The 27159-nt window shown below is 43.5% G+C and overlaps 1 protein-coding gene across 1 annotated transcript; it reads right to left on the bottom strand.

Annotated features, from left to right (window-relative positions):
- Window positions 1-923: 923 nt before the first annotated feature.
- On the bottom strand, window positions 924-26765 carry CDCP1 (CUB domain containing protein 1). Its single transcript, XM_063407009.1, has 9 exons — window positions 26529-26765; window positions 13884-14087; window positions 12215-12571; window positions 10527-10895; window positions 8105-8332; window positions 7038-7418; window positions 6366-6731; window positions 5107-5188; window positions 924-3935 (listed from the first exon to the last, which is right to left on the bottom strand). The coding sequence occupies exons 1-9, from the start codon at window positions 26605-26607 to the stop codon at window positions 3485-3487; spliced, it is 2517 nt and encodes an 838-aa protein (XP_063263079.1). The 5' UTR covers window positions 26608-26765; the 3' UTR covers window positions 924-3484.
- Between the last annotated feature and the right edge of the window lie 394 nt (window positions 26766-27159).

The raw sequence follows: 27159 nt of genomic DNA, 5'->3' as shown, positions 1-27159 counted from the left end.
TCCCCCCCCGCCCCCGAGGGTCAAGGAGCTGAAGTCTCACTGTTAGTCTGGTGTCGACAATAAAAACCACTTTCTCATTTCCTACTGGTGCTCTAAAAATTTTGCTGTAATGCAACAAAATAGTAACTTGGCTTTTGATCTGGAAATTTACCTAGACTATTCAGAAACATGCTTTAAAATAAAGCAATTACTGAGTATTTTGATAGCTTGAGATTGTCCATACCTTACAAATTCAAGGCCAAGAAGCAAGAGGTATCTTTTCAGCTTTGCTGGTTTGGGCAACAGAACCCTGAGCTTCTTTGCTCTTCAAAAGCAAATTACATTTGGGCCAGGAGCAACTGCTGTCCTCCTATGGACACTCACGTTTCAATTAACAGCTAATTAGGCTTAGAAATTTTCATTTTTAGATAAAGACCACTGCCAGGGAATTACTCCAGGATGGCACAATTGCAGTGAAAAACCAAATGATAAACTCTTGCATTTACATCACCTACATTTGCATTAAGTGACAGTTTTGGAGACGGCCTAGGGACTGGATGATCCTTGCCACATTTCCCAAACCTTCCAAGAGGAGAGCTCATTTATTAAACCTAGGATTAGGCTTAATCCATCCCCAGCAATTACTGGGACCCTCAGTAGTAAGGATTTCAAACATCATTTTCTGTGTGTGTTAAACTTGCCCCTAAATAAATTAAAAATAAATAAATGAATAAATAAATAATCCAAAAGAGCAATCAGTATGTACTGATTCCATGAGCTTATATTTAGAACAAAATGGGCTTCACACATTTCCATAAGGGTCACTACTGGGCTGATGGACTGTTCATAAAATGTGGTATTATCCCTGAAAAGAAATTAATTTTGAATTCAATTGTATGTGTCTGTTGGGCATGAATAAATTACAAACATCTCGACCCCACTGAGAAGTTGCTGAACTGTTTATTTTTATATGAAATCTACATATTATTTTACAGCCCTTCTCCTCAGTGATCTGAACATATGCCTTTAAAAACAGTCATTAACAGCATATCACCGGCTATGCAAGAGTTAAGGACAGGCACAGAGAGCAGTTTATTATCCCAGGAAACCAGGTTCCCTAGGAACCCCTTCCTGTTGTCCAGGGTGATGGCATAGCTACCAACAGGCAGACAAAATACTCAAATTCTTCAGCCTGAATTCACACACACACACACAAAAAAGAAGATATATTAGTTACTCCAGTTGGCAGTAGCATTATAATTTATTTACTTAATAAAAAAAATGAAATCTGTGCCTGAACTCTTTCTTTAAACACACCAAATAAGCACACTGGAAGTCAACCTTAGACTGGGGACATCTGTTAACTAAGGTTTATATTGCCACATGAAAAGCTGAGTTCAAATAAAACACATAAAAGTATCAGTCGACAAGAATCACATTCTTAAGGATCAAGAGGCTGTGAACAAAAGCCCAACCTCCATTATGTTTTCCTTATGTTGGTTACAAGGAACATGAACTAAAAATTTCATCTAAGGAACTGCAGAAGTTGAGCAAGAGGGATGAAAAAGCCTTGAATTTCTTTTACAGACTATTCAATAAAACAGAAGTGAGGAACACTGACCAGACAAGCACAGAACTGGACTACTCTGATAAAAAACGTTTTTGGCAATTCAGTTACCTGAGAAAAACTGATAGCAGTATTGCAGAAATCTTTTTAAGTTGTCAAATGACATCAAAAAGATCCAGTACACTTTGAAATATGTGATCCCAGTGAGTAGCCAGAGATCTAGGAATATACATTTCTGTATTGAAAGTGATAAAAATGAGCAGAAAGATACCTGAAACAATTAATGGCACTTATAGCTGGCATGTGTTTTGATATATGCTACAGAAAACTGTGTCAGGTATGACTTTATACTGAATTGTGCAGTGGTGCAAGCAGCATTAACACACTGTTAAATACACACACTTGACCAAATGGTCAATGAGCAATGCCAGCGTAGCTAACACAGGAAGAAATCCACATTTTCATTTAATGTGGATTAAGTAAAATGGATTATGTGGATTAAGCAAACAGTAAGGTTTCTAACAAAGGCATTTTAATTTTAAATATTATTATATGTTCGGCATCATTGCATGCAACACTCATCTAAAAGTTTCATGTCACCTCTGTGTATCACTAGGCCACAGTCATGGTAAGGTATTTGGGAGAGAAACTCTCCAGTCATTGACTCTAGTGCTGCACACAAAATTACAAACATCTTCAGTAAACTGCACACCTGGACAAGGCGGATGCTTGTATGTAAAAGGCAAGTTCATTCCCACAAGGAATCTGACCCTCGTGTTGTGAAAGGCACAGAAATTGAGGGGCATGCTAACTATAGCACTTAGAATGAGACCTGATTTCAAGAGATATCCTTCAGGGGCAGCTGGACAACTAAAGTGTAAGTTCTGCCAGAGGTCAAGAACTGACCTCAGCAAAATTCAAAATTCAGACTGATACACTCAAAAAAATTTAAAACATCTAGGCTTTTCTTATGGATTCATTCTCTGCATTTCTGAGAGATCAGCTGCTGTAAACAATTTTCTTTACCCTGTATTTTAAACCTTAGTAACAGGTGAAGTGAAAAGCACTGGTAAACAGCTGAATGACCACATCATTATTTCTTTATTGAATCCTTACTCCCACTTGAACCAAAAGTGCAAGGTATTAGTAAAATGTGAATGTCACAGGCACCTGAACAGAACCACAAATTGGTTTAGACTTTTGAAACTGTTTTTGTCAAAGAGCAAATAAAAGTCTTCGGTGTAAGCTCACATGGTGCAATCCAAGTATAACATCAGTCAAAAATCAGAGAAAATCCGTAACTTATCTTCTGAAGAAGAGCTCAAATGATCACACTGATTTACAGGCACGGAGTTCTTCCAGGCAGCATACATGGTCTTTGACTACACTCACATAGCCATTGGCATGCTAAATCTGATGGATTTTCAAGCTGCAAGTGATGGAAAGGGCAGTGTCCCCACCTGTGGTCAGATATTAGCAGGTTGCCTGAGCATGTGCAACCTGGAGCTGCCCTGAGACAGTGATGCAGTCTGCATCTTCTAGGAGTCACCAACCAACACTCAGACAAATAATGGCTTGTGAGAGGAGGAAACACTGCACAGAACACTCTCCCCACTATCAGGGGCCAGTTTTAAGCTGGTGGTTAGGAATTAACTTTCCTGACACCCTTACAGTAAAAAGCAGAAGAACACCTTTGGCACTTGTTTCACAACCAGTCCTGTAGTTACCTGACCACCACTGAGTTTGCTAGGTGTTCACTTTAAAACTGAAAGCTATCAACAGCTGAAGTTAAAAAAAAGGGACAAAAAACCAACTGAAAACACACACAGGAAACAAAACAACATAAAAACATATTTAAAAATAACACTCCTCTTCAGCATGTTTTGCTCCTAGGTCACTGTCCTTACACCTGTGTTCCCACAGAAACCTGGCATCAAATCACTCCGGTAAATCATCCTGTTCCTTATTTTCCAGCAAGGGCACACTCGTATCTCCCTTATCCTTTGTGTTTACATCTCCATTGTCCTCTGGCTGCCCCGATTTCTGATGAGCAAACGTGTAAGTGTCCTGGTCCGTGTCTGTCAGGGGCAGAGGTTCCTCCTCAGTGTCAGAAGGGCGTTTAATGTCTTTTCTGAAGGAGAATGGAGGTGGAGAAGGCGGCAAGCTACCCACGGGTCCATCAAAAGGCCGGTACACATCGACCTCTGGAGCGACTGAGCCGTTGGACTCCTTCAGCAAGTGTCCATAGACCACAGCATCATCAATAACTGCATAGACATGAGACTCATTGTTTTGCCTCCCTTTTCCGAATAAGCCTTTTTTCCTGGGCATCTGGGTATTCACGTTAGCATTGTACACTCCCACCATGGGATTCTGGGTTTTCTTCTTCCTGTTACGGAGGTGAAATTGTCAACAGGTCAAGAACAACGCGTCTGGTGTGTTGGAACTCAGTAACAACAGCTTCTGCTCACTCATCCCAACCACACAGCGTCACGCAGCCCACCTGGATTAAAGGTTTTACTTGCAATTTGGGGAGAAATAACTCTTGAGACTAGACATTCTTTTTTAACAGAGCAGAAAACAACTTCACAGTCTTTGGTCACCCTGCTCTGCTGACCCTGAAGTTTGCAAGATTAACTCCAATGGTCTCCCAAGCACTGGGGTCCTGGCTGTGCATTGGACCAAGTCCCACAACATCCACTGGCATGAATAAGACCCAGAGACCATTAGATCCCCATAAAAACAAGGCTGGTACTGAAGACAAGGTAGTGGGTCAAAATGGAAGTCAAATGAATTTTTCTTAATTATGCTTTCCTGACTTATTGTCCCCAAATCGGAAAGAACAAAGGTTTAACTGAAGACTTTTAAGCCTGTATTTGTAAAGTTTTTCCTATGTGGCAGGAAAATGTGCTCCTAACCACACTAGTCACCCTATTGCATAGATTAATTCCAGCTCTACAGCTTCAGGACACAACCACCATGACACACTGAGCATACATGTAGCAGAAAGCCCAGGCTATCAATGACTTCAGACTCTGCTCGTATGAGTAATGCCATGCATGTAAGCTTTGCACAACCCAGTTCTCCCCCCAAGGGCTCATCTCACAGAAAATTGCTCCCACTTATGTGCAAACTCCAGAAGTTGCTGCAGGCTGTGTGGATGAAAGAAAGCTGTGAGTATATCTGCATCAGCTCACAGCTTGTTTGAACAAAGACTTGAGTGGAGTCATGCATGCAACAGCCACATTCATTGGGATTTCATGTTGCAGGGACTGCTGAGGAGGTCCAACCAACACCTGACTTACAGTACATCCAGGAGCCTGCACTGAATGCCATGGTAAGCAGTGCTCTGCAGGGTGAAGTAATGTGACTCCAGGAATGCTGCTCTGCTCTTGAAGTTAGTCAGTTTAGAGTAAAGAAGCATTACTGGGGTCATGCTACTTCCACCATGCCTTCCTCATGCTTTAGACCCTGGTTCAAAGGATATCAGCACATGAAACAGAGGGCTGAGCAGCTCTCCCAAGAACTGCTAAGTGACACATGCTGAATTTTGAACTTACTTCTTCTTAACACAGAACACGGTCAGTCCAATCGCTGTGAGAACTCCAGCCCCAGCCACCAGAGCAAGTATGATTCCAAGGTCTGCAAACAGATAAGGACATTTAAGGACACTGTGCAAAAAAAGGAACATCCAGCTTTCTCCTAAAATCTGAGTTTGAACCCCTTCAAAAGCTTTTAAGCATAGCAGTTGCCAGCAGAGCAGGAGTTCCTAAGCCATGCTTGCCACGGGCCATTTCCAAGAGATTGGAGGCCAAGCAACAGCAAACTCCTGCTGCTGGCAGTGGAAACCCAACCAACCCACCCACCTCCAAGAGTTTTTGACACTGCTAAACTTACCCACAGCACCTCACACGTCTCTGGCTGAATAGGCAAGGAAAAGATGAAAGCACAGAAAGAAACAGAGAAAGAGAAGAAATAGTGACATTTCCACAGCTTCCCCTCAAAACCATGCCTGCCTCTGAAATACACAGGTAGTGTTGACCTGGGGTTTTCTAGGAGTCATAAAATTAATTAGGAAAGTCCATGCATGAGCAAAGAAAAATGCTGCATGTTTTAAAAGAAGTATACATCTTTTAAAAAAGAAAAAAAAGAAATCAAAAAATTAGAAATTGCAAATGTGAAGCAAATTTACATAAGCAAAGCCTACCTTAAAAATGCCCCCTCATATTTTTTTAAAACCTGTTTATGTTTCAGGGAGATGAAAGAGAACAAGAACACAGAATTTGCTGCTAGCAGTCAGGGCCCAATCTCCATTAAAGGGTCAGACCTGTCCTAGGGAGGATTTCTTGCTCATGTGAACACTGAGACTAATTGAACTGCTAACATGAAGTGTGGACTACTTGGATGAATAAGTTTGCATAATCAAATCCCAAGCTGTTCACTAGGTCTGTGACCCTGGAAGGGAAAAACATCACTTGATCTTATTATACATTCTGTCTGTCATCTCCAATTAAAAAAGCTAAATTCATTTTTTTAAAATGCAATGTAGTCTTACTACCTCCATCCTTGCCATTTCTTGTGTTAATGAAATAAAACCCAGAAACACACCTCCCGCCCTCCAAAAAACCATACCAGATTGAAAGCCCTCCTTCCTCCCCAGCTCCTAGAAGTACCCAGCTGAAACTTTTGGAAGTTTTTGAGGGACAGACATTTTCAAAGGCTGGAATATCACAAACTGCCCACATCCAACTTCCCACCACCCCAAGGGAAAGCAAGGAAACAAGCAGAAAACAAGCCACCACAACCTTACAGGGCTCACCTATCTGCTTGTCAGCAAGAGTCACCCAGAACTGCAAGGTCAGATGTGTCTTATCCACGGGTCTGCAGTTGGAGACGTTCACCCAGAAGTTGTGGTGCATATTTCGGGGCTGGGGCAGGGGCTCGTCCTCGCGGCGCACGATCTCCTCCACCCCCGGGGTCTCCTCCTTGATGTTGATGTAGGCACGGCCCGTGTCACAGGCAATGCCCATGCGGTCCTTGGAGAAGCCCAGGCGGGCAGTCTGCTTGCTGGGCACCGTGATGAACCAGGATACGGAAACATAAGGAGGCAAACCGTAAGGCCAGTTGGGAGTCTGCAGGTAAACTTTCGCTCTTGGTTTTGGACTCACAGTGAACGTGCACTCATCTGGAGCAAAGGGAAAGAAGAAAAGAAAAGGTAGTTTTGATAATTATCGTCCTTTTCCACATCAGTGTTATCACAACAAACACAGACATACCTGCAGAATTTGCCACAACCAACTATCCACTACCTGGAATACAAAGCTCCTTCTCCCTTCCCAAAATAAACTGGTTCAGATAAAGACTGATTCTAGTCCTAGAGCCATTGCTAAAGGATTTAACTCTTGATTTCTGTTTATCCATATGTGCTTTAATAAGCCTATTAAGAGATCTATCACTGTACAACGAAGTAGTACAAAACCCACTACCTTACCTTTAATATGTGGCACAAAAGACATTTTCAGATCCTGAGGGATAGATTCATTGATGAATCCTTTACCAAATGTTTTTAAGGATATGGTGATATTATTCCTCATCTGAATCTTTTCAATAGATCCACCAGGACAGAATACACCAACATTCAGCTGTGTCTCTGGGGTGGCACTGACAATGCTGTAACTGTAGCTCGTGTTGCACCTCTGCTCTGGGACGTGTTGCTGAAGTTTCAAGGATGGAGACATAATTTCTACATTGATCAGATCAGTAGCCAAGAGCTTCCAAATAAACTTATGCAGTCGAATTGGCAATTGGGTAATAGCCTTAGGCACTGAAAGGGAATAGATCTTCCTCTGACACCAACGAATATCCATACAGCCTGCAAAAACAAAAATAAAATCCCAAGGGTTGGGTATTTCTTGCAGAGGAAATACCTGGACACACGCAAAGTACTTTCAGGTTTGCATTACAGACCAAGATAAGCATCTACCTAAGAAAATATTCCTCTTAGTAACCTTTATCCAAATGTGTATTGTTTGTATTTAAAGAGCTTTCCTTAACAGGTGCAAGACACCAAAGAAACCAACTGAAACATATTCAAAGGCCCTCACTCAAGATATACCTGCTGACTGGGACACTGCTGCAGAGTAGTCAAGGTACTTTAAATCTCTTATCTACCTGTAGTTGAAAGCATTTAGGAAAATCCTGCATCAAGGGCAGACATGCATGCAGAACAAGATGCACTCCTGATGGCAACCTTGGTCCTGCATTTTCCTGGGCAGATTTATGGCTCTCTGGCTCTGTTTCCACAATTTGCAGTCACTTAGGTGACTTCTATCTCTTCCCTTCTAGGAACAGCTACGCAGTTTCTATTCTTAAAGGTAGAACGATGCACTGAATAAGGTCACCTCCAGATTCACTGCACCCATCTCCCAGCTGGCCAACAGCTAGTTTCCAACCTCCATCCATTTAAAGCCAAGGCAAGGGAGCAGGTTTGGCTGACCCCTGGGGAAAAACACGCAGAAGCATTCCCTAAGGAAGAGCATTAAGCCACTTTTGTCGCACCTATGCCTTTCTCAGCCGTGATCCTCAGGCGGGACAAGTCCTTGCACAGAAAGGAGATCCTGTAGACAGCACCAGAGGTTAAAGTCAAGGCACGGTCGCAGGCGCGAGGATCCTTGCAGATCAGGCATATGGGTTCTGACATGAGGGGGGTGTGGCTGGGCCACCCTTCCGAGTGTATTGTCACAGTCATGTTCTTCTCCTTGCTTAGGTCCACCAAATGGGTGACATCTGCAACGAAAAACACCGCAGAGCAATTACAGGCAAGAAGCACAGTGTGAAGCAGAACTTGTTCACCTCTTCTCACTCCATTATATGAGCAGCTGTTACAGCAATTACTTGGAACATCTGGAATAAGAAAACAGAAAGAAAGAGAAAAAAATGCAAGTGTAGTTCATCAAGATTGACTGTCATGTGGAAAAATGGATTTTGGATCCACGCATCATCCTGGTGCTGTTAAAAGGCACCTCTCTCTGATTTCAAAGAAAGCAAGCCAGCCTAGTGTCCCTGCCCAAGGCAGGGCAGTTCGGAACTGGATGATCTTTAAGGTTCTTTCCAACCCAAACCATTCAATGATTCTACCAAGGACAGGCAGGAAAAATAGTGTACCTATATACACACATACTCTATTACTATTCTTCATTTTCTGGTTTTAGCTTGAGCTATGGATCCCAAAGTCACACACAAAGGTGAATAAAATAGCTTCCTCCTGTGTGGGAAATCAGGCAGACAAAAAGACAAGTGGTCAAATGGAATTATCCAAGTCATTAGCATAACCTAGCACGTAACCTAGGACTCCCACCGCAAGGTTATAATTTTTCAGAATGTTTTCTCTTGCAGCAGCTAAACACAGGAAGAGTTAGTTCAAGAAGCTATTGTGACCGGAAAGTGATATATTTTCTTCTTATTTAATGACAAGCACCACAGACAGCTGTGGAATACCCAAATGTTTGAGAAGCTTTGAGAATATGCAGATACCAATGCATTTTTAATAAGAGCAATGTTGCAGATGGCAACCTGAGGGCTGAATTTCAATCTTTGATGGAACTTATATAACTACAAAATCAATCATGAAATCCTACAAAATCCCTAGAGAAACCACTGTTGTCTCTTAAATCCAAGTAGTTTATTACTTGCATTTCATTCACAGAATGACAACCTGTTTTTAATTTTTTATGTGATTATCATCTTGTCTACTGGCCATAAATACAATAAAATTCTTTTTGCTTTCCAAAGAAGAAGGGAGATAAAGTTGATTAACTGAATATAATGTTTTCATTCTGTTTAGCTTCCAAGATGCAACACATAATAAATGTTAGCAAACACAATTTTGTTAACAACAATTCTGTGAGGATTGGCTGTTCATAAATGGAGCCAGGCTAGACAGACAAAGAACAAAGAATTGTAACCGTGAGATGCTACAGATCCTTTCTGGATATGTGACTTCAGGGCACAAGCCATTCAAACCTTATTCTCTAAGACTACTTAGAAAGCCTCTAAGTAGCTCCTGACACAGCGGCAGTCAAGTGTGGACTTTCCTCCACCTGCTCTTCTGCAGTGAGTGCACCTTGATTATTAACTTCCACCCTGAACTGAGGTCAGAGCTGTGAAGTCAGAGGCTAAATCACTACCCCCATGGCTCATTACCTAGACAGGCTTTTTATTTCTTTTTTTAGAGAAGCACTCTGGTATTACAAGTCATTGTGCTAAACCAATCTGAACTGGGGCTAGAAAACAACAACAAAAATTTCTCAGTATAGAGAAAGAAATGTAAGGAATATCCAAATATGTAGGGGATATTATTAGTGGAATATTTTACTGACAACTTTTATGTTTAATGTGACTTCTTCACACTTGCTGATGTTTAAACTCCTCTAGGAAGCAAAACAAAACTCAAAGAAAGGAGGGGAAGATGCATATTGATGCCATTAGCAATACAGAGGCAATTTTATGTCTCTCATTTCACCAGTTAATGCTACAGATCTTGCTACCTACTGTGACAGCGGGTTCCACCTTAAGTGCAACTGCTCATGTAGGGAACAAAAAAATGGGTTCACGCTATAAGAATGACCTTTAAAATGTTGAGTCTCATGTCTGAAAGCAAAACTGTTAAAGGCATTTTTCAATTACATGATTCAGGTGCCAGACAGGGAAAGGAGTCTCCATTTATAAGTTAGGGTGTAAAACATACAGCAGCACTAAACACTCCATTGCAAACTGCAGATTTCAGTATTGCTGCTCCCCTTGCTGTACTGGTGGCCAGTGGTACTCTGGGCAATAAAACAGGCCTTAGCATTGCTTGGCAACCTCCTTCAACTCACAGAGGGACCAAAGTTCAAGGGAAATAACAAAAAGAGTCTTTCTCTCCCTCGTGGTGCTCAGTCCAGACATCTGTAAGCAAGAGAAGGGGCAGGCAGCTACTTACTCTCATCAACCTGCGGGTGCTGAACGACAACTTGGAAGAGCAGGCGAAGAATGCCCGGGTTCTGGGCATCCTGATCACAGCCCTGCAGGGACATGTTGAAACTGCCAGCAATATTGGCAGGCTGGCTGTCGCTCAGCTTGAACACCTCCGGGTTGCTGGGGGAGCCGGGGATGTAGTACTCCACCCTCTCCTCCTTCCTTTCACAGTTGGAGAGGCTGTAGTTGTGGAAGAACACGCTTGCTCTCATGTTGGGAGGGATCACAAACTGCCACGTCATGAGCTCGTCTTCTGGAAAGCCCAGCGGGTAGTTAGGGGACATCAGGGTGATTGAAGACTCTCCCTTCAAAATGGATTCGATGATGCATAGCCCTAAAACAGCGAGGGAAACACAACATATAAAACAAGTTCCAGTTACTGAAGACACACGGGCATATCTAGCACCCCAGAAACAGAGTCTTTATTTTGACAGTGAGATCACCCACTCCAGCTACAGTTTAGGTTATTACAAAACATTCAGAAAAAGACATATACTTGAGTTGATTCGTATGTCTTCAATTACAGAAAAGATAAGGAATGTATTAATACTGCACTTGCAGTTTAGCAGGTTAACCTTTCAAGCACATGGACAGACAAGCCTTAATTATTGACAAAGGCAACAATTCCTACTTCTACATTTGGCTTTGCAAGAGCAAACACACAACCTGATAACTGCTTCTGCTTCACTGGGTTTTGGGAAACAAAAGATGCAAGCTTCTATAGCACCATGTAGCTCTCTTTACAAAACCTCCTAAATTTAACAAAAGCACACCAGCAAAGAGCCTCAAATACACATAATAAAGCACAAATGTGAACTATGCAGGCTGCGTAAGACACTTTATCCTTGGATGACTCTTGGCAGTGTGAAGTTGGGTACACAGAGATTATGGTCCCACTCTAAGACTCCAGTGATGATGTGCAGCTGTGAGGAGTGCCAGGAATTACATAACACTCATGTCAACACTCAAGCTGAAACCTGGACCAGCTTTCTTTTATAACTGATAGCAACAACTCAAATTGAAGTACAAAGCAAGATTTGTCATTAGATCACAAAGTAACCCACTGATTTTTGTATAATATTCCAGGTATTTTAGGAGGATTATTACACAACAGTTTATGTTATTGTGCAGGTTGAAACAGATAAATGTATTTATCCAGCCTCCTGTGCCTTCCAGGCATTGCTTCACGTTTTCCCACATTCCTGTCCTGAAGAGAGGCATTGGTTTGAGGCTCCAGAAGTTAAAGAAACTTTTTTTAAAAAATAAACAAGCCCAGCTACTCACTGCAACCAGCAAAAAATACTCTGGCTCATTCTAATCATACTACCTAGTCTCACCCAGCTGAATGTACAAAAACAAGAAAGCAGGTATGTTTAAGTTTTAGGAAGTTGAAAGAGATTTAAAATTATTAATGTACACCAAAACCAGTGATAGAACAGTTTCCATAATTAGCAATCAACCAAACTAGGATTCTTTGACTCCAGAAGAGCACCATCTAATCAAACTAAAATCATACAACAATAGTTTCCAGAGAAGACGAAGTGGAAGGGAGTTAGGGATGGCAGCACCAAAACTGGAAGATTAGCCATGAAGAAAGGCTGAAACAGATTCTGCTGCAATGTGCAGGAGGCAGTTGCACTAGTCTGTACTCACGTTTTATGGAAGCCCTGTTGGCTATGTTGAAGCCTGAGGTGGTGAGAGGTGAGTGCCACGGGAGGTGCAGGGACATGACAACTCCTCCCAGCAACTTGACACGAGACACGGAGCCATTCCTGCAGAAGGTGCCAATGTTGACCGTGGCCTTATCAATACAGCTGTTGATATTGTAGCTAATGGAGTCTGGGCATGTCTCTCCTGGTTCAATCTGTCTTAGCCACGAGGTAGAAAATTTTAGTTCAAGTCCAGCTTTTGTACTTGCTTTCACGTCCCAGATGTAAGTCCTGTTAAGGCGAGGTAGCCCCGGCGGGTACAGATGAACCTCTCCAAAGGGACATGGGCCTGACACACAGTCTAAATGCAGAGAGAGAAGAGCTGTGATAGACTCTGAAAGCATCCATTAAATGGGGAGTTTGATACTTTCCCTTCCTTGCTATTATCACATTTTTTAGGTTGCACTCATCTTTTCCTCTTCGTGCACTAAAAGACACTCCTGTAACATGGTCACAGGTTGTCTCCAAACAGGACTCCCAGCCCACAGAATAGACAGGATAAACCTGCTTTAGTCAGGCTGAGTAATGGGAGGGATCCATTGTCCCTAGTATTCCGCCTTGTTTGCTGAAGAATTTAGAAGGTATTTAGTGAATAGGGCAAAGTCTGAATGGGCAAAAGGGAGAAATGCAGTGTGAAGAGAGCTGGAAATCACAGATCTAGAGAAACCATTTTATCCCATTTCATCCAGAGAGTTCCTGGCAAATCATTCATCTTTAAATTTTTTACTGCTTGCCATGAACTGTATTTTTGTTCCCTTGGTGCCCAGATGAACAACAACAACTGCCACTGCAGGATTCTGGAGGGAACCCAGGAAACTTTTATCTGAAAAATCCAAACAATTGATTGACACTCAAAATTAGTATACTTTAATCTACATCTAGGCTTCGACTTAAAAGAAGAAACATCAAGTGTGTCTTGCAAATATATGAGATACATTGAGTGTTACTATCTGCATGAATCGTATGAATAAAATTCCAAAACATGAAGAGACTTATCCTTGAACATCACCCCCAAAATAATGAAGACGTTTCTAAAGACTGAATACCCAATGAAGTCTGGGATCTAGTTGAGAAGTAGCACATGTTCATGCCATTAAAGAGTACATACACCAGGGATAACATTCAAAGCAGAAGCAGCTTTAGTTACACTTCTGAATTTACAGTTTCTTGACTTCAATAACATTCATTAAAGATAAAGAAACATGTGCAGGTCTTCAATGTTTCTGTCATCCTTATAGACACAACCAAGCTGTTCATCAAATACATAATATATTATTATAAGTATTCAGAGGCTTTTGACAGGAACAAGAAGATTCTTTGATGGGTTTATAAATTGTGGGAAAAGAAAAGGCGGCAAGGAACTGATGCAGCAAACTGCCTTCTAGCTGTTTCCAATACAGCCAAGTCAACATTAATTCTGCCAGATGCAATACAGACTTCCTCAGCTTGCATAGTAGTAGCAGCCATTCAAGGTTATTTATCAGCACTCAAAGATTTCTTCTTACCTAAGGATTATGGCATGTGTTATGCTTAATACAGCAGCAGGGAAAAAAGCACGTAGTTTTACCAGAGGAAAATTACCACTGGGGAAAAATTAAAAATCTCTATCTTACCAATATTTTTCTGAATTTCTGTGATGAAATACTTCTCTGGAGCACTACAGGTGAAAGTAAAAGTCACATTCTCCCCAGGCTTTATCTTGAGTTCAGACCAGATGACATTTTTCATGCGGATTCGACAGCTTGGTGAAAGACCGGGTCTCGGTTTTATCATAACTGTGGTGTTGTCCGCTTTATGAAGAGAGATTGTAAAGGAAGCTAAGAAAGAAAAAATATATAGAATACAAGTGTTTTGTTATTAGCATGTATGAATAACACCAGGCTCTCCACACAGCCCCATGGATGCCACAGTGTCCGAAGGAATACTGGCATCCACTTCTCAGGAGCCTCTGGTGTTGTGCCAATAGAAAATGCCTCCTCTCTTCCAGCACAGACAACATAGAAATATGCTTGCTGCATGTGCCCAGGAGAGGTATACAGGGAATTTGTGCAGAATCAGTTCTGCTCCAATTTACCCTCACCAGTGTCATTTATTTCACATTTTAAAAGTAGCTCAGCAATTCCTTTCAAATTTTTGTTCTCCTGATTTTTGTTTTCAGTTTGCTATCACCAAAAAAAAAAAAAAAAAAAAAAAAAAAAGGTTCATTTGTGCAGGGACCCATCAAGTCATGACTCAATTCAGGAAGTTTATTCAGCAGCCAGACAAAAAATGAGCTTCGACTTTAATCACAGACAATGGTAACAGATGAATTTCTGGGTATACCTCAACAATTACTGCAGGCCACATGAGGTATTCCAGCAAAACCAAAAGCACATACCAACAGATATTTTTAGGTGCAGTCATGGCCCTCTCCCACTCTCCACCACTCATTCCCTGAAGGTACAGGATGTCTGTGCAGTGCCCCTCACCAGCACCATCTGTGGCCTGAAGCAGACTGTGTGTGCTGGGACACCTCCTCTCCATCTCTGACACGACCATCATTGATTCACAGCTTTTGGGAAATACTTTACAGATTTCAACCGATCCTCAAGTACTGCCAGATGCAGGAACAGCTCTCACAGGAAATACTGGAGCCACTGAACAAACTGTTTGTTGAATAATCTTTTATTATATGGGTAGTACTTTATAAAAAAAAAAATGACTCAGACCTGACTATCTTCTAAAAATATAAACACAATGTAAGACACCAGAGAGTACTGACTGAACATTCAAGATGACTATTATTAACTTCAGTTGGATGCTTAGCAAATATTGAGGCCAGTCCTGGCTGAAATACATCAGGTTTGCAGAAGTCAACCATATCCCAGCCCCAGGTGAAAATCTGAGTACATGACAGACAGTAAGTTTTCTGCTGCTTGTTTTCATTGTTCTCCATTCCTTATTTCAGTGTATGGAAGACAGAATTACAGTGTCCACAACACTTGTGCTTTTAGGGTATATGAGAAAAAAATCATCCATATAAAAAATAGCAAGAGATCTAGAAATAAAAGTACCCCAAGTTCAGTTCAAAAACGTCTCTGCCTTGAGTGGGACAGCTCACAGGGCTGCATGACACATCTCTGCCCATATGGCAGGTTGGGAATCCTCCTGCTCATTAACCTCAATGAAAAAAGATTTACTGGTGAACCCAGCAGAGCAGCATCCTGAGGGAGCCCCTGAAGCCATTCCAATTACCAGGCAGCATGGCAGGAAGGTGTGGGAGAACAGCTGGCTCACACACATCTGCTGGATGCCCCAGGCTCTGTCCAACTGCTCAGCATCCCTCGAGCACCAGTCTGGTCCACACCAGCTGCTGCTGGTGCAGGGGTGATCATGATGCTGGCCAGAGCCCAGACATGCAGGGGCTCCCCTCGTGGGGCTTTGGGGAGCGGGGCTGAACACACCATGGGAGCCCTTGATCAGCAGAGCCCTCTAACAGCACACAAGCACACCAGGGACCCTCCACAAACATACCCACCCAGCTCAAAACTCCAGTCACGGCAGCTGCTGAAAGCAGCTTATTGCATAAGTGACTCAATTTCACACAGAAACCACCTGTTCTGCTGAAGAGAGATTTAAAAACCTCCTAGTTTTTACAGGAATCTCACAGTTTTGCAGGGCCTGACTTTCACTGCAATGCTTTGCAAAGGCCCTGGGGACTGAGCAGTCAGCATGGTCAGCCCCTGCCACTGCAGCTCCAGGTTTGCCAGGCATCAAAATCCCATTGCTGGGGGGGGGGTAGGGCAGAATAAGATACTCAAAGACACACCCCATCAAGTGTTTATCTAAATTTTGTTGGTCTTAAGCCTTTTTGCAGCCTTTCTAGCTTTTCTACACAATCCTAGAGTCAAAAGACTTAGCAAGTCCTTGAAACTGCCTTACCTATTTGTCTTCAGGATCTAAGGTTTTAAATGAAAATCTCAAACAACAAGGCTTACCAAATTGCAGCACATATTTTTAACCACAAGTTTACCAACCCTCAAATACCATTAGGGAGTACCTGGTCACTGAGCAACTTTCCCACACCGTCTAAGTGATGGGACAGTTCTCTGACCTGAGAGCCTACACTGCATTCTGCTCACACACCTTATGTCTGTGTTTCTGCCTTAGAAGTGTTTTTGCAGGGGTTTTCAATGTGGATTTTCCTGAGGAAGTAAAAAAGATGATGGTGTAGCCTGGGACCGGCCTGTACAATGACCTTCCAAGCACACAGGGGACAACTGCAGGGGCAAAGTCCATGGGGTGGGGAGAAGAAGAGAGTAAAGCCAAGCAAGCAGTCAGTGCTGCCCTTCCTCATTCTTCAGGAGGAAGCAGTCTCCAGAAGAGAAAATGAAACAACTATTTCCAACCTAGCCCAGAGTTCTATTTTCCATACCTCTTTTTGGGTTCTCTTGTTTTTATTTACAACACTTAGTTCACAAAGTACCTTTGACCATGTTGGTCATCATTTTTCTGATATTTAAGTCATCCAGACAGGAAGTGCTAATAACATAAACCAAGTAATTAGTAACTACGCACAGAAGAAATTTCTTTCTTGCACGTAGTAATTGTCATACTCTTAAGTTTATAAGTATTACTGAAAAGTCTGTTTCTCCCTGGTCAAACAGTTATCACTGTTCCTTTCCCCATCCCTGGGACAGCACAGCTACATGACCAACCTGGCAGGACAGAGACCAGGACCACCAACAGCCAGCACTCCTCCTCCACATGCTGGCACATGGCTCTAGTTTTAAGTCACGAGGATTAAATTTAAGCATAGCCTTAAGCACGTGACTCGTTTTAAATCAAAACAAATACACACCCTGAGCTGAAACAAAAGAACAGTAATTCTCAACATTTTGAAATAAGCAAAGCATTCCTACAAGAGTCAAAACAAAGTATAATCTTCCCCAGCCCTCAAAGACCCAAATTCTGCTGCCTGGGCTTTTCTTTCCTCCTTCCTCCTCCTCTTGCTGACTTCATGACCATATAATCATTCTTCATTTGATCTCTCTGCAAAAATATCAAATATCTGTCAGCTCAATATCATTTTCCAGCATAGATTTATCCCATTCTTCAGCTTCCCTAAATAGGACCTGCCCAAAATCACAGAAATGTTTTCAGTGATCAATATATCATCACAGCAGCAGGCAAGAAAGATGCAGATCTACACCAAATTAGGCAGCAAAGTTGCCTGCTAGAAGCCCACATGAGAACATACACCTTCAGTGCATAAACAAACAGCTTGCACAGATGAAAGCCCACCGATAATAATTTTGGCCAAGAAATAAAAGTGTGGTGCTGTAGTGCCAACAGCAGCCAGCTGCTAAGGATGTGCTAAGCTGCATTAGACTATCAAATCTAATAGGAAAAGTGGAATTGAAGAACCATGTGGAAAGTATATGCAGTGATCCCAAAGTCACTAAAAATAAATGAACAAATGGCTAAAATTCCCCAAACTACAGCCACACATGAACAGCATGATAGAGAGACTACTGAAAGAGCACCTTTATTGGAGAGTTTTTATAAACACAAGAGAGCCTCCTCATGACTCACACTAATCTGTCTTTGTCTGTGACTCCCACTGCATGCCTTTTTATTAGGACTACCAGTAACTGGGCACGTTTCCTGAAAAGAAGCAATTTCCACGCCTTATTGCTGCTGCACAGGGATGACACACAGGATATCCAAACCAACATGAGGAAGCACTGCCAAGCTGGATCTCGTCTCTGTCTATACAACAATGAAATCGTTCAGCCAGAAGATGTTACAGGCAAAGCCTCCAGTCCTGAGCTGGTTCATAGCTGATGCAGACAGCCGACCTCACCCTATTCTTTTTTACTCTAAACAATTACAGTTTTGTGGCCTCCCTTGGATATTTCATCAACTGCCCTAATCTCAATCTATACCCTCCCTTCCACAACTATTTTTCTACTGCTCATCTTCATTTCAGAATGTGCCTTCATGAGAGTTGTCTCATCACAGCATCCCTCTGTTACTAGAGTAATGCTTCTCTCTGCACAAACACAGCTTTCTCTTAACAGTATATTTCCAAACTTTAATGTTAGTGCTTAGAGCTCTCCCATTGGGTTAGAAGCAAACTGCATAGCGTAAAACACAAGTTCAAGCACTCCAGAGAGTTGAGCCTGAATTGATTTACTGTGTTTGCATCTGACAATCTCATAGTAATTTTAACATGCATATCTAAATGTCAAAAGGACAGTTTTCCTGTACAAGAGGGAGTGCAAGGTAGAAGACAGCTGGCAAATAGTCAGGGCAGTAGCACTCACACGGAGAGTGTGTGCGTATACACAAGCAGAGAACTTGGCAGAACAGCAATTTTTATCGCTATGTAAAGTGCCTTGCTACACAAAGCAGGAGCTAGAACAGAGTCCAACAAGTTTTGGCTTGACAGCTGCATTTTATTGCAGTAATTTACCCATAAGGATCTATGGATTGTTCCACACAACTGGATGGATTCAAACAACCGAAAAAGCCCCAGACAGACCAAGAAAATAAAACCTACAACGAAATCCCCGATGTTAATTTATCCCAGAATTATGTGCAAGAACTGTTGGCTTGCTCATTCCAGTTAAATCACAGGCTTGTTCCATGACAGCCATTTTTACCGAAACCCAGTTGGATGGGGCTGACTCAGCCACCGTTCATGGGCTGGAGGAGCCAGGCTGCTGCACAAGACAAGTGGCAGCAACTTGCTCTGATTATGAAATACCTGTATCCAAACCCCTGTTCTGCCCCAGGGGGATCTGAACCCACACAACCAACATGCTTCTCCAGAGAACAGGTTCCCTGCAGTGTATCCTGCCACCAGACCAGGACAAGGACAGCATAGGGATGCAGTTTGCCTCTACAGCTTGGCAGGCTCTTCTGAGCCCTTGCAGGGATGCTGACCTGCAGGCACACTCATAGCCTGCTGAGGTTATTCCACCACACACAATCTGCTGCAAGAGGCATGGCAAGGAGCGGGAAGCAAGGGGTATAACACAATAACTAAGTGGCACTCAGTGTATCACCTCCAGTACAATTCACTGCACAGTTCACTCAAATAGGCCAAAAACAAATCAAGGAATCTTTGAAAGAGTAAACATCTCCCTGCTTTGCCAACTCAGTTCTTTTGCACCTGTCTTACTAACATCTTTGACAATCTGAGTCCAACTCTCCAGTTCAACTGCAGCACCCAATTGCCCAAGCATCATCCACTCCCCCAGTCTCACCTCCAATATAATCCAGGTGACTGCTTTCACAGTCTTCAAGCCCTTAGCAAAGTTAGTCAGGGACCCTCTCACCTCCTGAACAGTGCTGTGAGCAGCAAAAGAGAGATCATAAGCACCATCACAAACTACAGCCAACTCTTCTTCATTTAAATGTTATCTACACTCTACATTACACGATTATCTCCTTGTATTTGGAGGTGTCTTCCACCCATCACACTTGCCTGGGATATAAGGTCCACATTTTGTGAAAGGATTACTTTCAGGGAATCACCCTGAAAATTACAGTGGTAAAATCTGCAAAGCTTGTAAACTCTTAGAGACAGATGCTGCCAATTGCTATTATGCCATGGTAACCACACCTCAGCAGAAGGCACCTGGGGGAGAATACCCATTCCTCAGCCATCACAGAACAGCCCCCTCGTCTTCACTGATTGTTTGAACTGATAGCCAGGATGGGGATGCAAAGCAGGCGAGACATCACAAATCTCCCTCCTCATCAGGGAGAAAGGGCAGACACTTCTGGCATAGTGATGTTACAAGCCATTCCTGCACAGTTCACCAGAGGAGATCTGTCAGCACCCCAGGCCAACAAGGTTGCTCACTCAAAAGTTATTAATTTGTAGATCATAGATTTGTAATACCTAACAGGAATAAAGTACCTTCAGATATAAAATAACTGAACCACCCCCAACCCCCCCCAACAATTACACATTTCTGTACTTACACTACTTTCTCTAGAACCTTTTCGGAAGATAATTAAGACAGTCAACTCATGTAATAGATTTAATTTTAGAAGAAACTTTTTTCACCACAAGTGGGAAAGAGACACTGTTAACTCTCAGCTGCCTTTTTCTCATTGTTATCTTACAGATCTGAAGTGTTGTTGCTTCTGCAGAGGTGAGACGGAGAGCTTACAAGCCCTGTATATGAGGTGACCATCAGCATACAATGTATAAAATGTTCGACACATGGGTCTGCACAGCTTGAGGAGAAAATGTCACGCTGGCTGGAGGAACATTGACACCACACAGGTCCCTGCAGGAGCCTCCCTTGATCAAAGGGGTGTTTGCTTGCATTGTTTTTATCCCTACCTTGATTTAAGCCAGCAAGAGGACAACATCTCAGAGCATGTCTGAACAGCTCTTCAGTCTTGGCTGTGGTTAACAAAGGTGTAAAAGCACATTTCACAATCAGGGATCCCTCCCATGCCAAACATCTTGCTGTCAGCTCTTAGTCTGTCACTTCTGAGGAACTCCAGATCACCTCTCTCCACTCATCAAAGCTTGCTCTCTCCTCTGTTGCACAGCCAGGGACTCTGAAAATCCAGGGGCAACTCAAAAATGCCAGCATTATCCTACCTCCCAAAATAATAACAGTTTGATCTGACATCAAGTAACCACACTCACTTTGTTCCCCAAGAAATCAAAAGGCACAACTCAAAGCAGGCTGCCCCATGGCACCCTTATGGATGGTTGTTAAAAGGTGTCCAATGGAACAGGCAAAGTAGAGACTTTATCCCCAGTACAGGAGATAGAAAAAAACAAACAAACAAAAAACCAAACTCTTTTTCCATAGTAATGGCAGCCCGGGCACTCAGAGGCAGACTAGATCTTGCAAACATACTTGAAATGCATGTCAGCTAGACACCATGGCACAATTCTTCAGCTGGAGGTCTTCCTGAAAGTCTTCCAGGAGGTCCTATCAGCACTATCCACACCAGGCAGGCTCAGCTGAATGCAGCAAACCTTCACCTCTGTCACTAGCCAATACAGAAACTCAAGATGTTGCTCTGACGTAAAAGCCAGCAGCCAACAATTTACTAAGTGCAGCCCAGCCCACGTCCCTTCCTTGTGGAACAAGCAGATGTGAAGCAAGGAGAAACTGTATGGTAGCATCTGCAAGAGGTTCGAGAAGTTCACAAATCAAGGAATGGTAGCCTGGCTCTATTGGCTGAATCCTACTGAGAGAGCACCAAAAGAAAGCAGCTGCTCTTCAGGAACTGGTAATGGTTTGGTTACAACAAGTGGGTGTGTTGTCCTCTCCAGAGTGACAGAAACACCTGAGCAGCATCAGAGAGTTGGATGTTGCTCCAGAAACTGCTGGAAGTGCTTTGTTAAAGTGATATCTTTAGTCTTGCCCCCAGTCAGGCAAAGGTTTATAAATTACAGAAATTATTAAAGGTGCAGATTTTAAAACGTATTTTAACAGAAGCTTACAAGAGTAATCCAAAAAAGGGCTCATTTAGATCAAAACTGGCATCCAAGGCTGTTTTCCCCATATTCTCTAGCTAATACATGCTTTGCTGCAGCTGAGTCTTTCTAGGAGCTCATGCAAGGACACCAAGACCAGAAAACATCCAAAGGGAGAGCTCCAGCGAGCACCCAGAAGAGAACAGGAGGACTTTGCTCCTGTACGAGAACTGCTGGTCAGCTCAGATCAGCTCAGAGGCACATTCCACTCATGGCAGTGGTGAGCAGCACCCAGCTTCCCCCACAGCCCCAGGAATAACCCAGCACCACCACTGATCCCACCCCAGCCACAACACGAAGGGCTACAACTCCACACTCATCCACTGCTCTTCTGCCCAGGACCTGAAATAGGTCATGTTCCGCCATCAGCAGTTACAAAAAGCAAATGAGAATGGGATCAAAACCAAGAAACTGGTGAAGAAAGGAGCTATTCAGCCATCATCTACACTAATCTGCAAACACACCATGCCCTTGTCACCCACAGCTTTAGTCAACACAGGTAAAGCCAAAAGTATCTTGACTTTGCTCTCAGCACAGGATGGTTCCTCACGCTATTCCCAATTTGAAATATTTCTGGAATGCACTAAGTGCAAAGTTGTTCAGCCTCGGCCTAAGACTGGATAGTGTTTGGCAGTTGTGGATCACAAAGCTTTTCATTTAATATATACCAGTATAAACATCAATTAGGCTGGGTGATAAGGGCTACATTAATAAACTGAACTCCAGCAACATTTATTTGTGAAAATACTGCTGCTGTTATTACATATTTCAAGAAGTCAGATTATTTTTAGTAGCTTTTCTCCTACTTTTTTTTTTCAATTCCAAAAATTTTTGTAGATAAGATAATTCATATAAGCAATTAACAAGCCTGAGCACAACTGACCCAAATGATATCTGATATCTGGCTGGGGAAAGGTTCTTCCCTTATTTCACAGAGCAGGCCCTGATTTCTGTCTAGAAACTCTCATTGCAGTATATCAGGACAAGACACAGATTTGTAATAAAAATGAGAGGACAACCTTCTAGTTAACAACAAATAACTTCCTCCATGTCCCAGGTCCATGGTGATACTCTGGACATGAGATTCATCAGCCTCCAGTCCTCTCACCTTGTTTCTCCCTTGACTAGTCCTTTGCCTTGAATCAGTGCCAACAAATAATCCTTTTCAGCATGCTTTCCCCTAAATATTTTTTGGCTGATGAGCCACCACATCAAATGACAACCTCAGGCACAAAAAAACTCACCAGCCACCCAAGGAGCCAGGTTAAGAAGCTGGCTCATCACATCCCCTTTCTTCTCTCCTGGGCCACTTTGTAGACAAGTGGCTGCTACTTTTTGGTGCTGCCAGTTTTCTGTATGAGTAAGCCCAGGACCAAGAGTACAGCTCTTGGAGGAACTTCATTCACACAACTCCAGAGACAATAACCTTACTGAGGATAAGTAAGTTATCTAGTGGGGGGGCACTCAAATTGGTGGTTATTTGCGCTGCTATGGACAATAAATTCAGCTCAGTGTATCAATCCTCAAATATTTTCATGTTCCCACCACCTCACACACTCACTCCAGCTTTCCCATCACCTCTACATCCCTTCAGACTTATAGACGAATGAAAAACATGCACAGACAAGGCTCATCTCTTAAAAACAAACATCACAAACACACTATGTTCTGGAATTGTAAAAAGAAAAAAAAAAAAAGAAAAAAAAAAAAAAGGAAAAAAAGAAGGGTATTTTCTTACCCTTAGGTGGAGAATTTAAGGTAGTAGTACGAGAACTGAGACACACTATGAATAATTTACTATAAACACATTAGTTTCTAGAGAGTAAAAAGTTAGCATTCCAGACTGATAATGGCATGAGGCAAGCAAAAAAAAAAAACCAGCTTACAACACATATATGTTGGTTGTGGTCTTAAAAGCAGAGGTCTCAATCGAATGAAATGGTGATTCAGAATTGAAATAATCCAGTTTCCACTGAGTTTCAGAGGAGAACAAACAGGGCAGTTATTTATATTCTGTCAGAGCAGCAGAATGACCCTGCTAACAGCTTGGGGGGTTTTATTTTATTAAATGAAGCAGCCTTACACATTAAGACTGATGTGTGACTCAAATCAGTCAGTTGCCAAGAAAAAGATAACTGGAGGGTAGAGCAAGAATCAACACGGCACTATCTCTAAACGCACTTATTATAACAACGACATTTTAAAGACAAGGCCCAGAATACATATGCAGATTTTATCACACTCATAAGGATACTTTAAACCTGAAACGTTTATGTTTCATAGACAGCATAGAACCTAACCCAATTAACTTCATTATTAGTGCCTCAAAGAAATTTGTTTCTAGTTGGAAAACACATTTACAAAGGTCAGATATGCAATACTCTGTTCACACTCCCACATCCGTGTGCAGCCAACACACCAAATACTTCTTTCTGTAATTTTCCAGCTATAAGTTAGAACCAATCTTTCATTTGATAATTTACTTTTCGCATAAAGTTGCATCTCGAGAAAACCCTCAAGCTTCTCTGAGGACAATGTGACCAGCCACTCTCAACCTACACCTTCCTAGAGGAAAACCGCTGTAAAACTGTACCTGCTGGGAAAGGGTGGAGCAGGGGGGTGAGAGGAGAAAGAACTTCGCCAAGGATGACAAGAGACAGCTTTAGAGACAGGCACACCAAAATGTGTAGCCATCCCACCAGAACATCAGCACTCCCCATGAAGAGCCACGTGTGCCTCACACACACCCCAAGTGCACACCCAGCCTAAACCTGGCCTTGCTGAAAGGGAGGAAGCTGCAGCCAAGGAAAGGGAGACAGCCAAAACACAGCAACAGCGGGGGCAGTACCAACGCCCGCACCAGCGCAACAGCAACTCCTTAAAAATTACCAGCTACATAGGTGTGCAGAGGAAAATCTTAACCTGGGCTGTTTCGGGCTTTCGGGACAAACCTTTGCTCGGGGAAATGTTCCAACAGTTTTGGTTGTGCAATAACAACAGCAGCTCCCACTGGAAGGAAGGACACACGAGATCTCACGTGCCAACAAACCCGGGAAGGCACCACTCCCCTCTGCCTCATGCCCCGCTCACACCATCACAACCTTCAGCCCGCAAGGGTAGCTGACACTGAGCCACCTCTTTTTTGGGGACTGGGGGATCTCAGAGAGGAGGAAGGCACCACATTAGAGAGTCTGAGAGGATGACAGAGGAGCTGGCATACAGGAGTGGTGGTGCCTGTGCAGAAGACAGACCAGCAGGCAGAAGCAGTTGGAAAGGAAGGGACTGAAGGAGGTAGGAAGAGGTGCCACCGTCAGTGGCAACAAACCACCGGGTCTACCCGCGGTGTTGTGTGCAGCTTCACTGTTACTAACTTTGCTCTAAAGAGCAACTTCAAGATTTGCCAACGGGCAACACCAGAGATGTTGGGGAGCTCTTTCTCCCACATTCCTCTGGATTAAGATAAGATCCTTGGACAGTCTACCTCCTCTGCTTCTAGTGCTGACCCATCTAAGGTTTTAAATATTTGTTTACCCTGAAAACAAAACACAGTTATTAAACAGCATTATATCCTTTCTTTTACCTTTGAAGAGGCTTAGAGAGGCAAATTGCTGTTATTCACGCAACTCAGAGGCAATACATTAAATGCAAATATTTCATTTAAAAGACTACACAGCTTGAAACTTAGACCTCAGGGCTGCCCAATTTCAAAGGAAACATTTTGCATGTATTGTTCATGATAATAATGGCCTGAACTCCACTTCAGCAGAACCAGTGCAGTTAAAGATAACAGAAATATTAAAAAGGCACAAATTTCACATCCGACTGTTTAGGTAATTTACAGTCACTTCAAATAACTCATCAGCTATTTCGAACATAAAAAATGTTCAAAATACTCATACTTCAAGAGCCTTTAAAAGGACTAGTGATAGCACTGAAACAGACTGTTTAGACTTGAGGATGGACATTTTTTGCAATCAAGCAGCTTTGGAAATTGAGGAAAACACCACAAACTGTCCCTGTGTTCATAACTGGAATTCTTTTGGGGTCGCACACAGGGTAAGATACATGGGATTTCAACAAGTATCCAGGGATTTCAAGAGATGTAGAGCTGGTAGTGAGCATTAAACCATCTGACTCAGCTGGGCATATAAGCCATTCCATTTCCCCACATCTAGAGTGGGTTCACCCATTGCTCTATATAAATAATATCACTCTCTTCTGAAAAACTCGGGCAACAGCACGATCCCACACAGAACACAGCCCATGGAGCTTCTGCTCTTTCCAGAGAATTCAGCTGTCCCTCTGGCATCCAGGGAAAAGGACTTTGTGAAGTTACTTGCATAACAATACTCCAGCTATAGAGGATGTAAAGATCAAATAAATTTTCTTGTTAGCATTTTCAAAGAGAAAGAAAAGGGAGCGTTCTGACTAGAAGTGCTGAAACTGAAATGCCCCACCGCACAAACACTACGGATGCGGTCGCATCCCACCACTCCTTTTAAATAACTAGCAGTCATTCAATCACAGCAGCGCACGGGGTGAAGGCGAGTCCCCAGGCTCCCGCTCTCCGGCGCTGCCCCAGCTGAAGCGACCCGGGCTCCGCCGCGCCCAGCCGGGTCCCGCGGGCCGGGAGCCCCTGAGGGGCGCCGGGAGCGGATGGGCAGCTGAGCCCGGGGGGGCGATGGGAGCCGAGCCGGGGTAGGGGGAACCGCGCCGAGGGCGGGGGCAGCCGGCCCGTCCCTGTCCCTGTCCCTACCTTCCCGCTGGGCCGAGGCGGCCAGCAGCGCGGCCAGCAGCGCGGCCAGCAGCGCGGCCAGCGCCCGGCCCGCCGCCATCTCCCCGCATGGGCCCGGCGCCGAGGCGGGCGCGGGTCCCCTCCGGCGCCGCCGCCGCTTCCTGCTCCACCTCGCACCTGGAGGGCCGGGCCGGGCCGGGCCGGGCAGGTGGGATCCCGCCTCTTCCTCCGCCTCGGCCCCGCCCGGGCGCTGCCTCCGCCCGGCCCCGGCGCGGCGGGGCGGGGCGGAGCCGGCTCGGCGGGGCGCCGGGGGTGTGGGTCCTTGGCACAGAGGTGCGATTCCTGCCCTAAGCGCTTTTCCCTGCCCATTCCCGACATCATTTACGCTCTCCGAAAGGGGGTTGAGTAGTCGGTCACCAAGTTCCCCTCTCCCCCTCGGAGATGTTAGCGGGGGAAGGGGCCCTTGCCTGCCAAAGCATCTCCGAGCTTCAGTGCTTAAAGGGAGCTTAAAGTTGGGGCCACACTTTTTAACCGGACAAGGGATAATGATTTTAAACCACTAGGGCAGATTCAGACGATATTAGGAAGAAATGTTTTGTAATGTTAGTGGTGAAACGCTGAATTGCCCAGAGAAGTGGTGGATGCCCCATCC

This window comes from Prinia subflava, chromosome 1 (genome assembly GCF_021018805.1).
Source record: "Prinia subflava isolate CZ2003 ecotype Zambia chromosome 1, Cam_Psub_1.2, whole genome shotgun sequence".
Classification (NCBI taxonomy): domain Eukaryota; kingdom Metazoa; phylum Chordata; class Aves; order Passeriformes; family Cisticolidae; genus Prinia; species Prinia subflava.
Note: the sequence above shows the minus strand (reverse complement) of the source record. Positions and strands in the feature narration are given on the sequence as shown.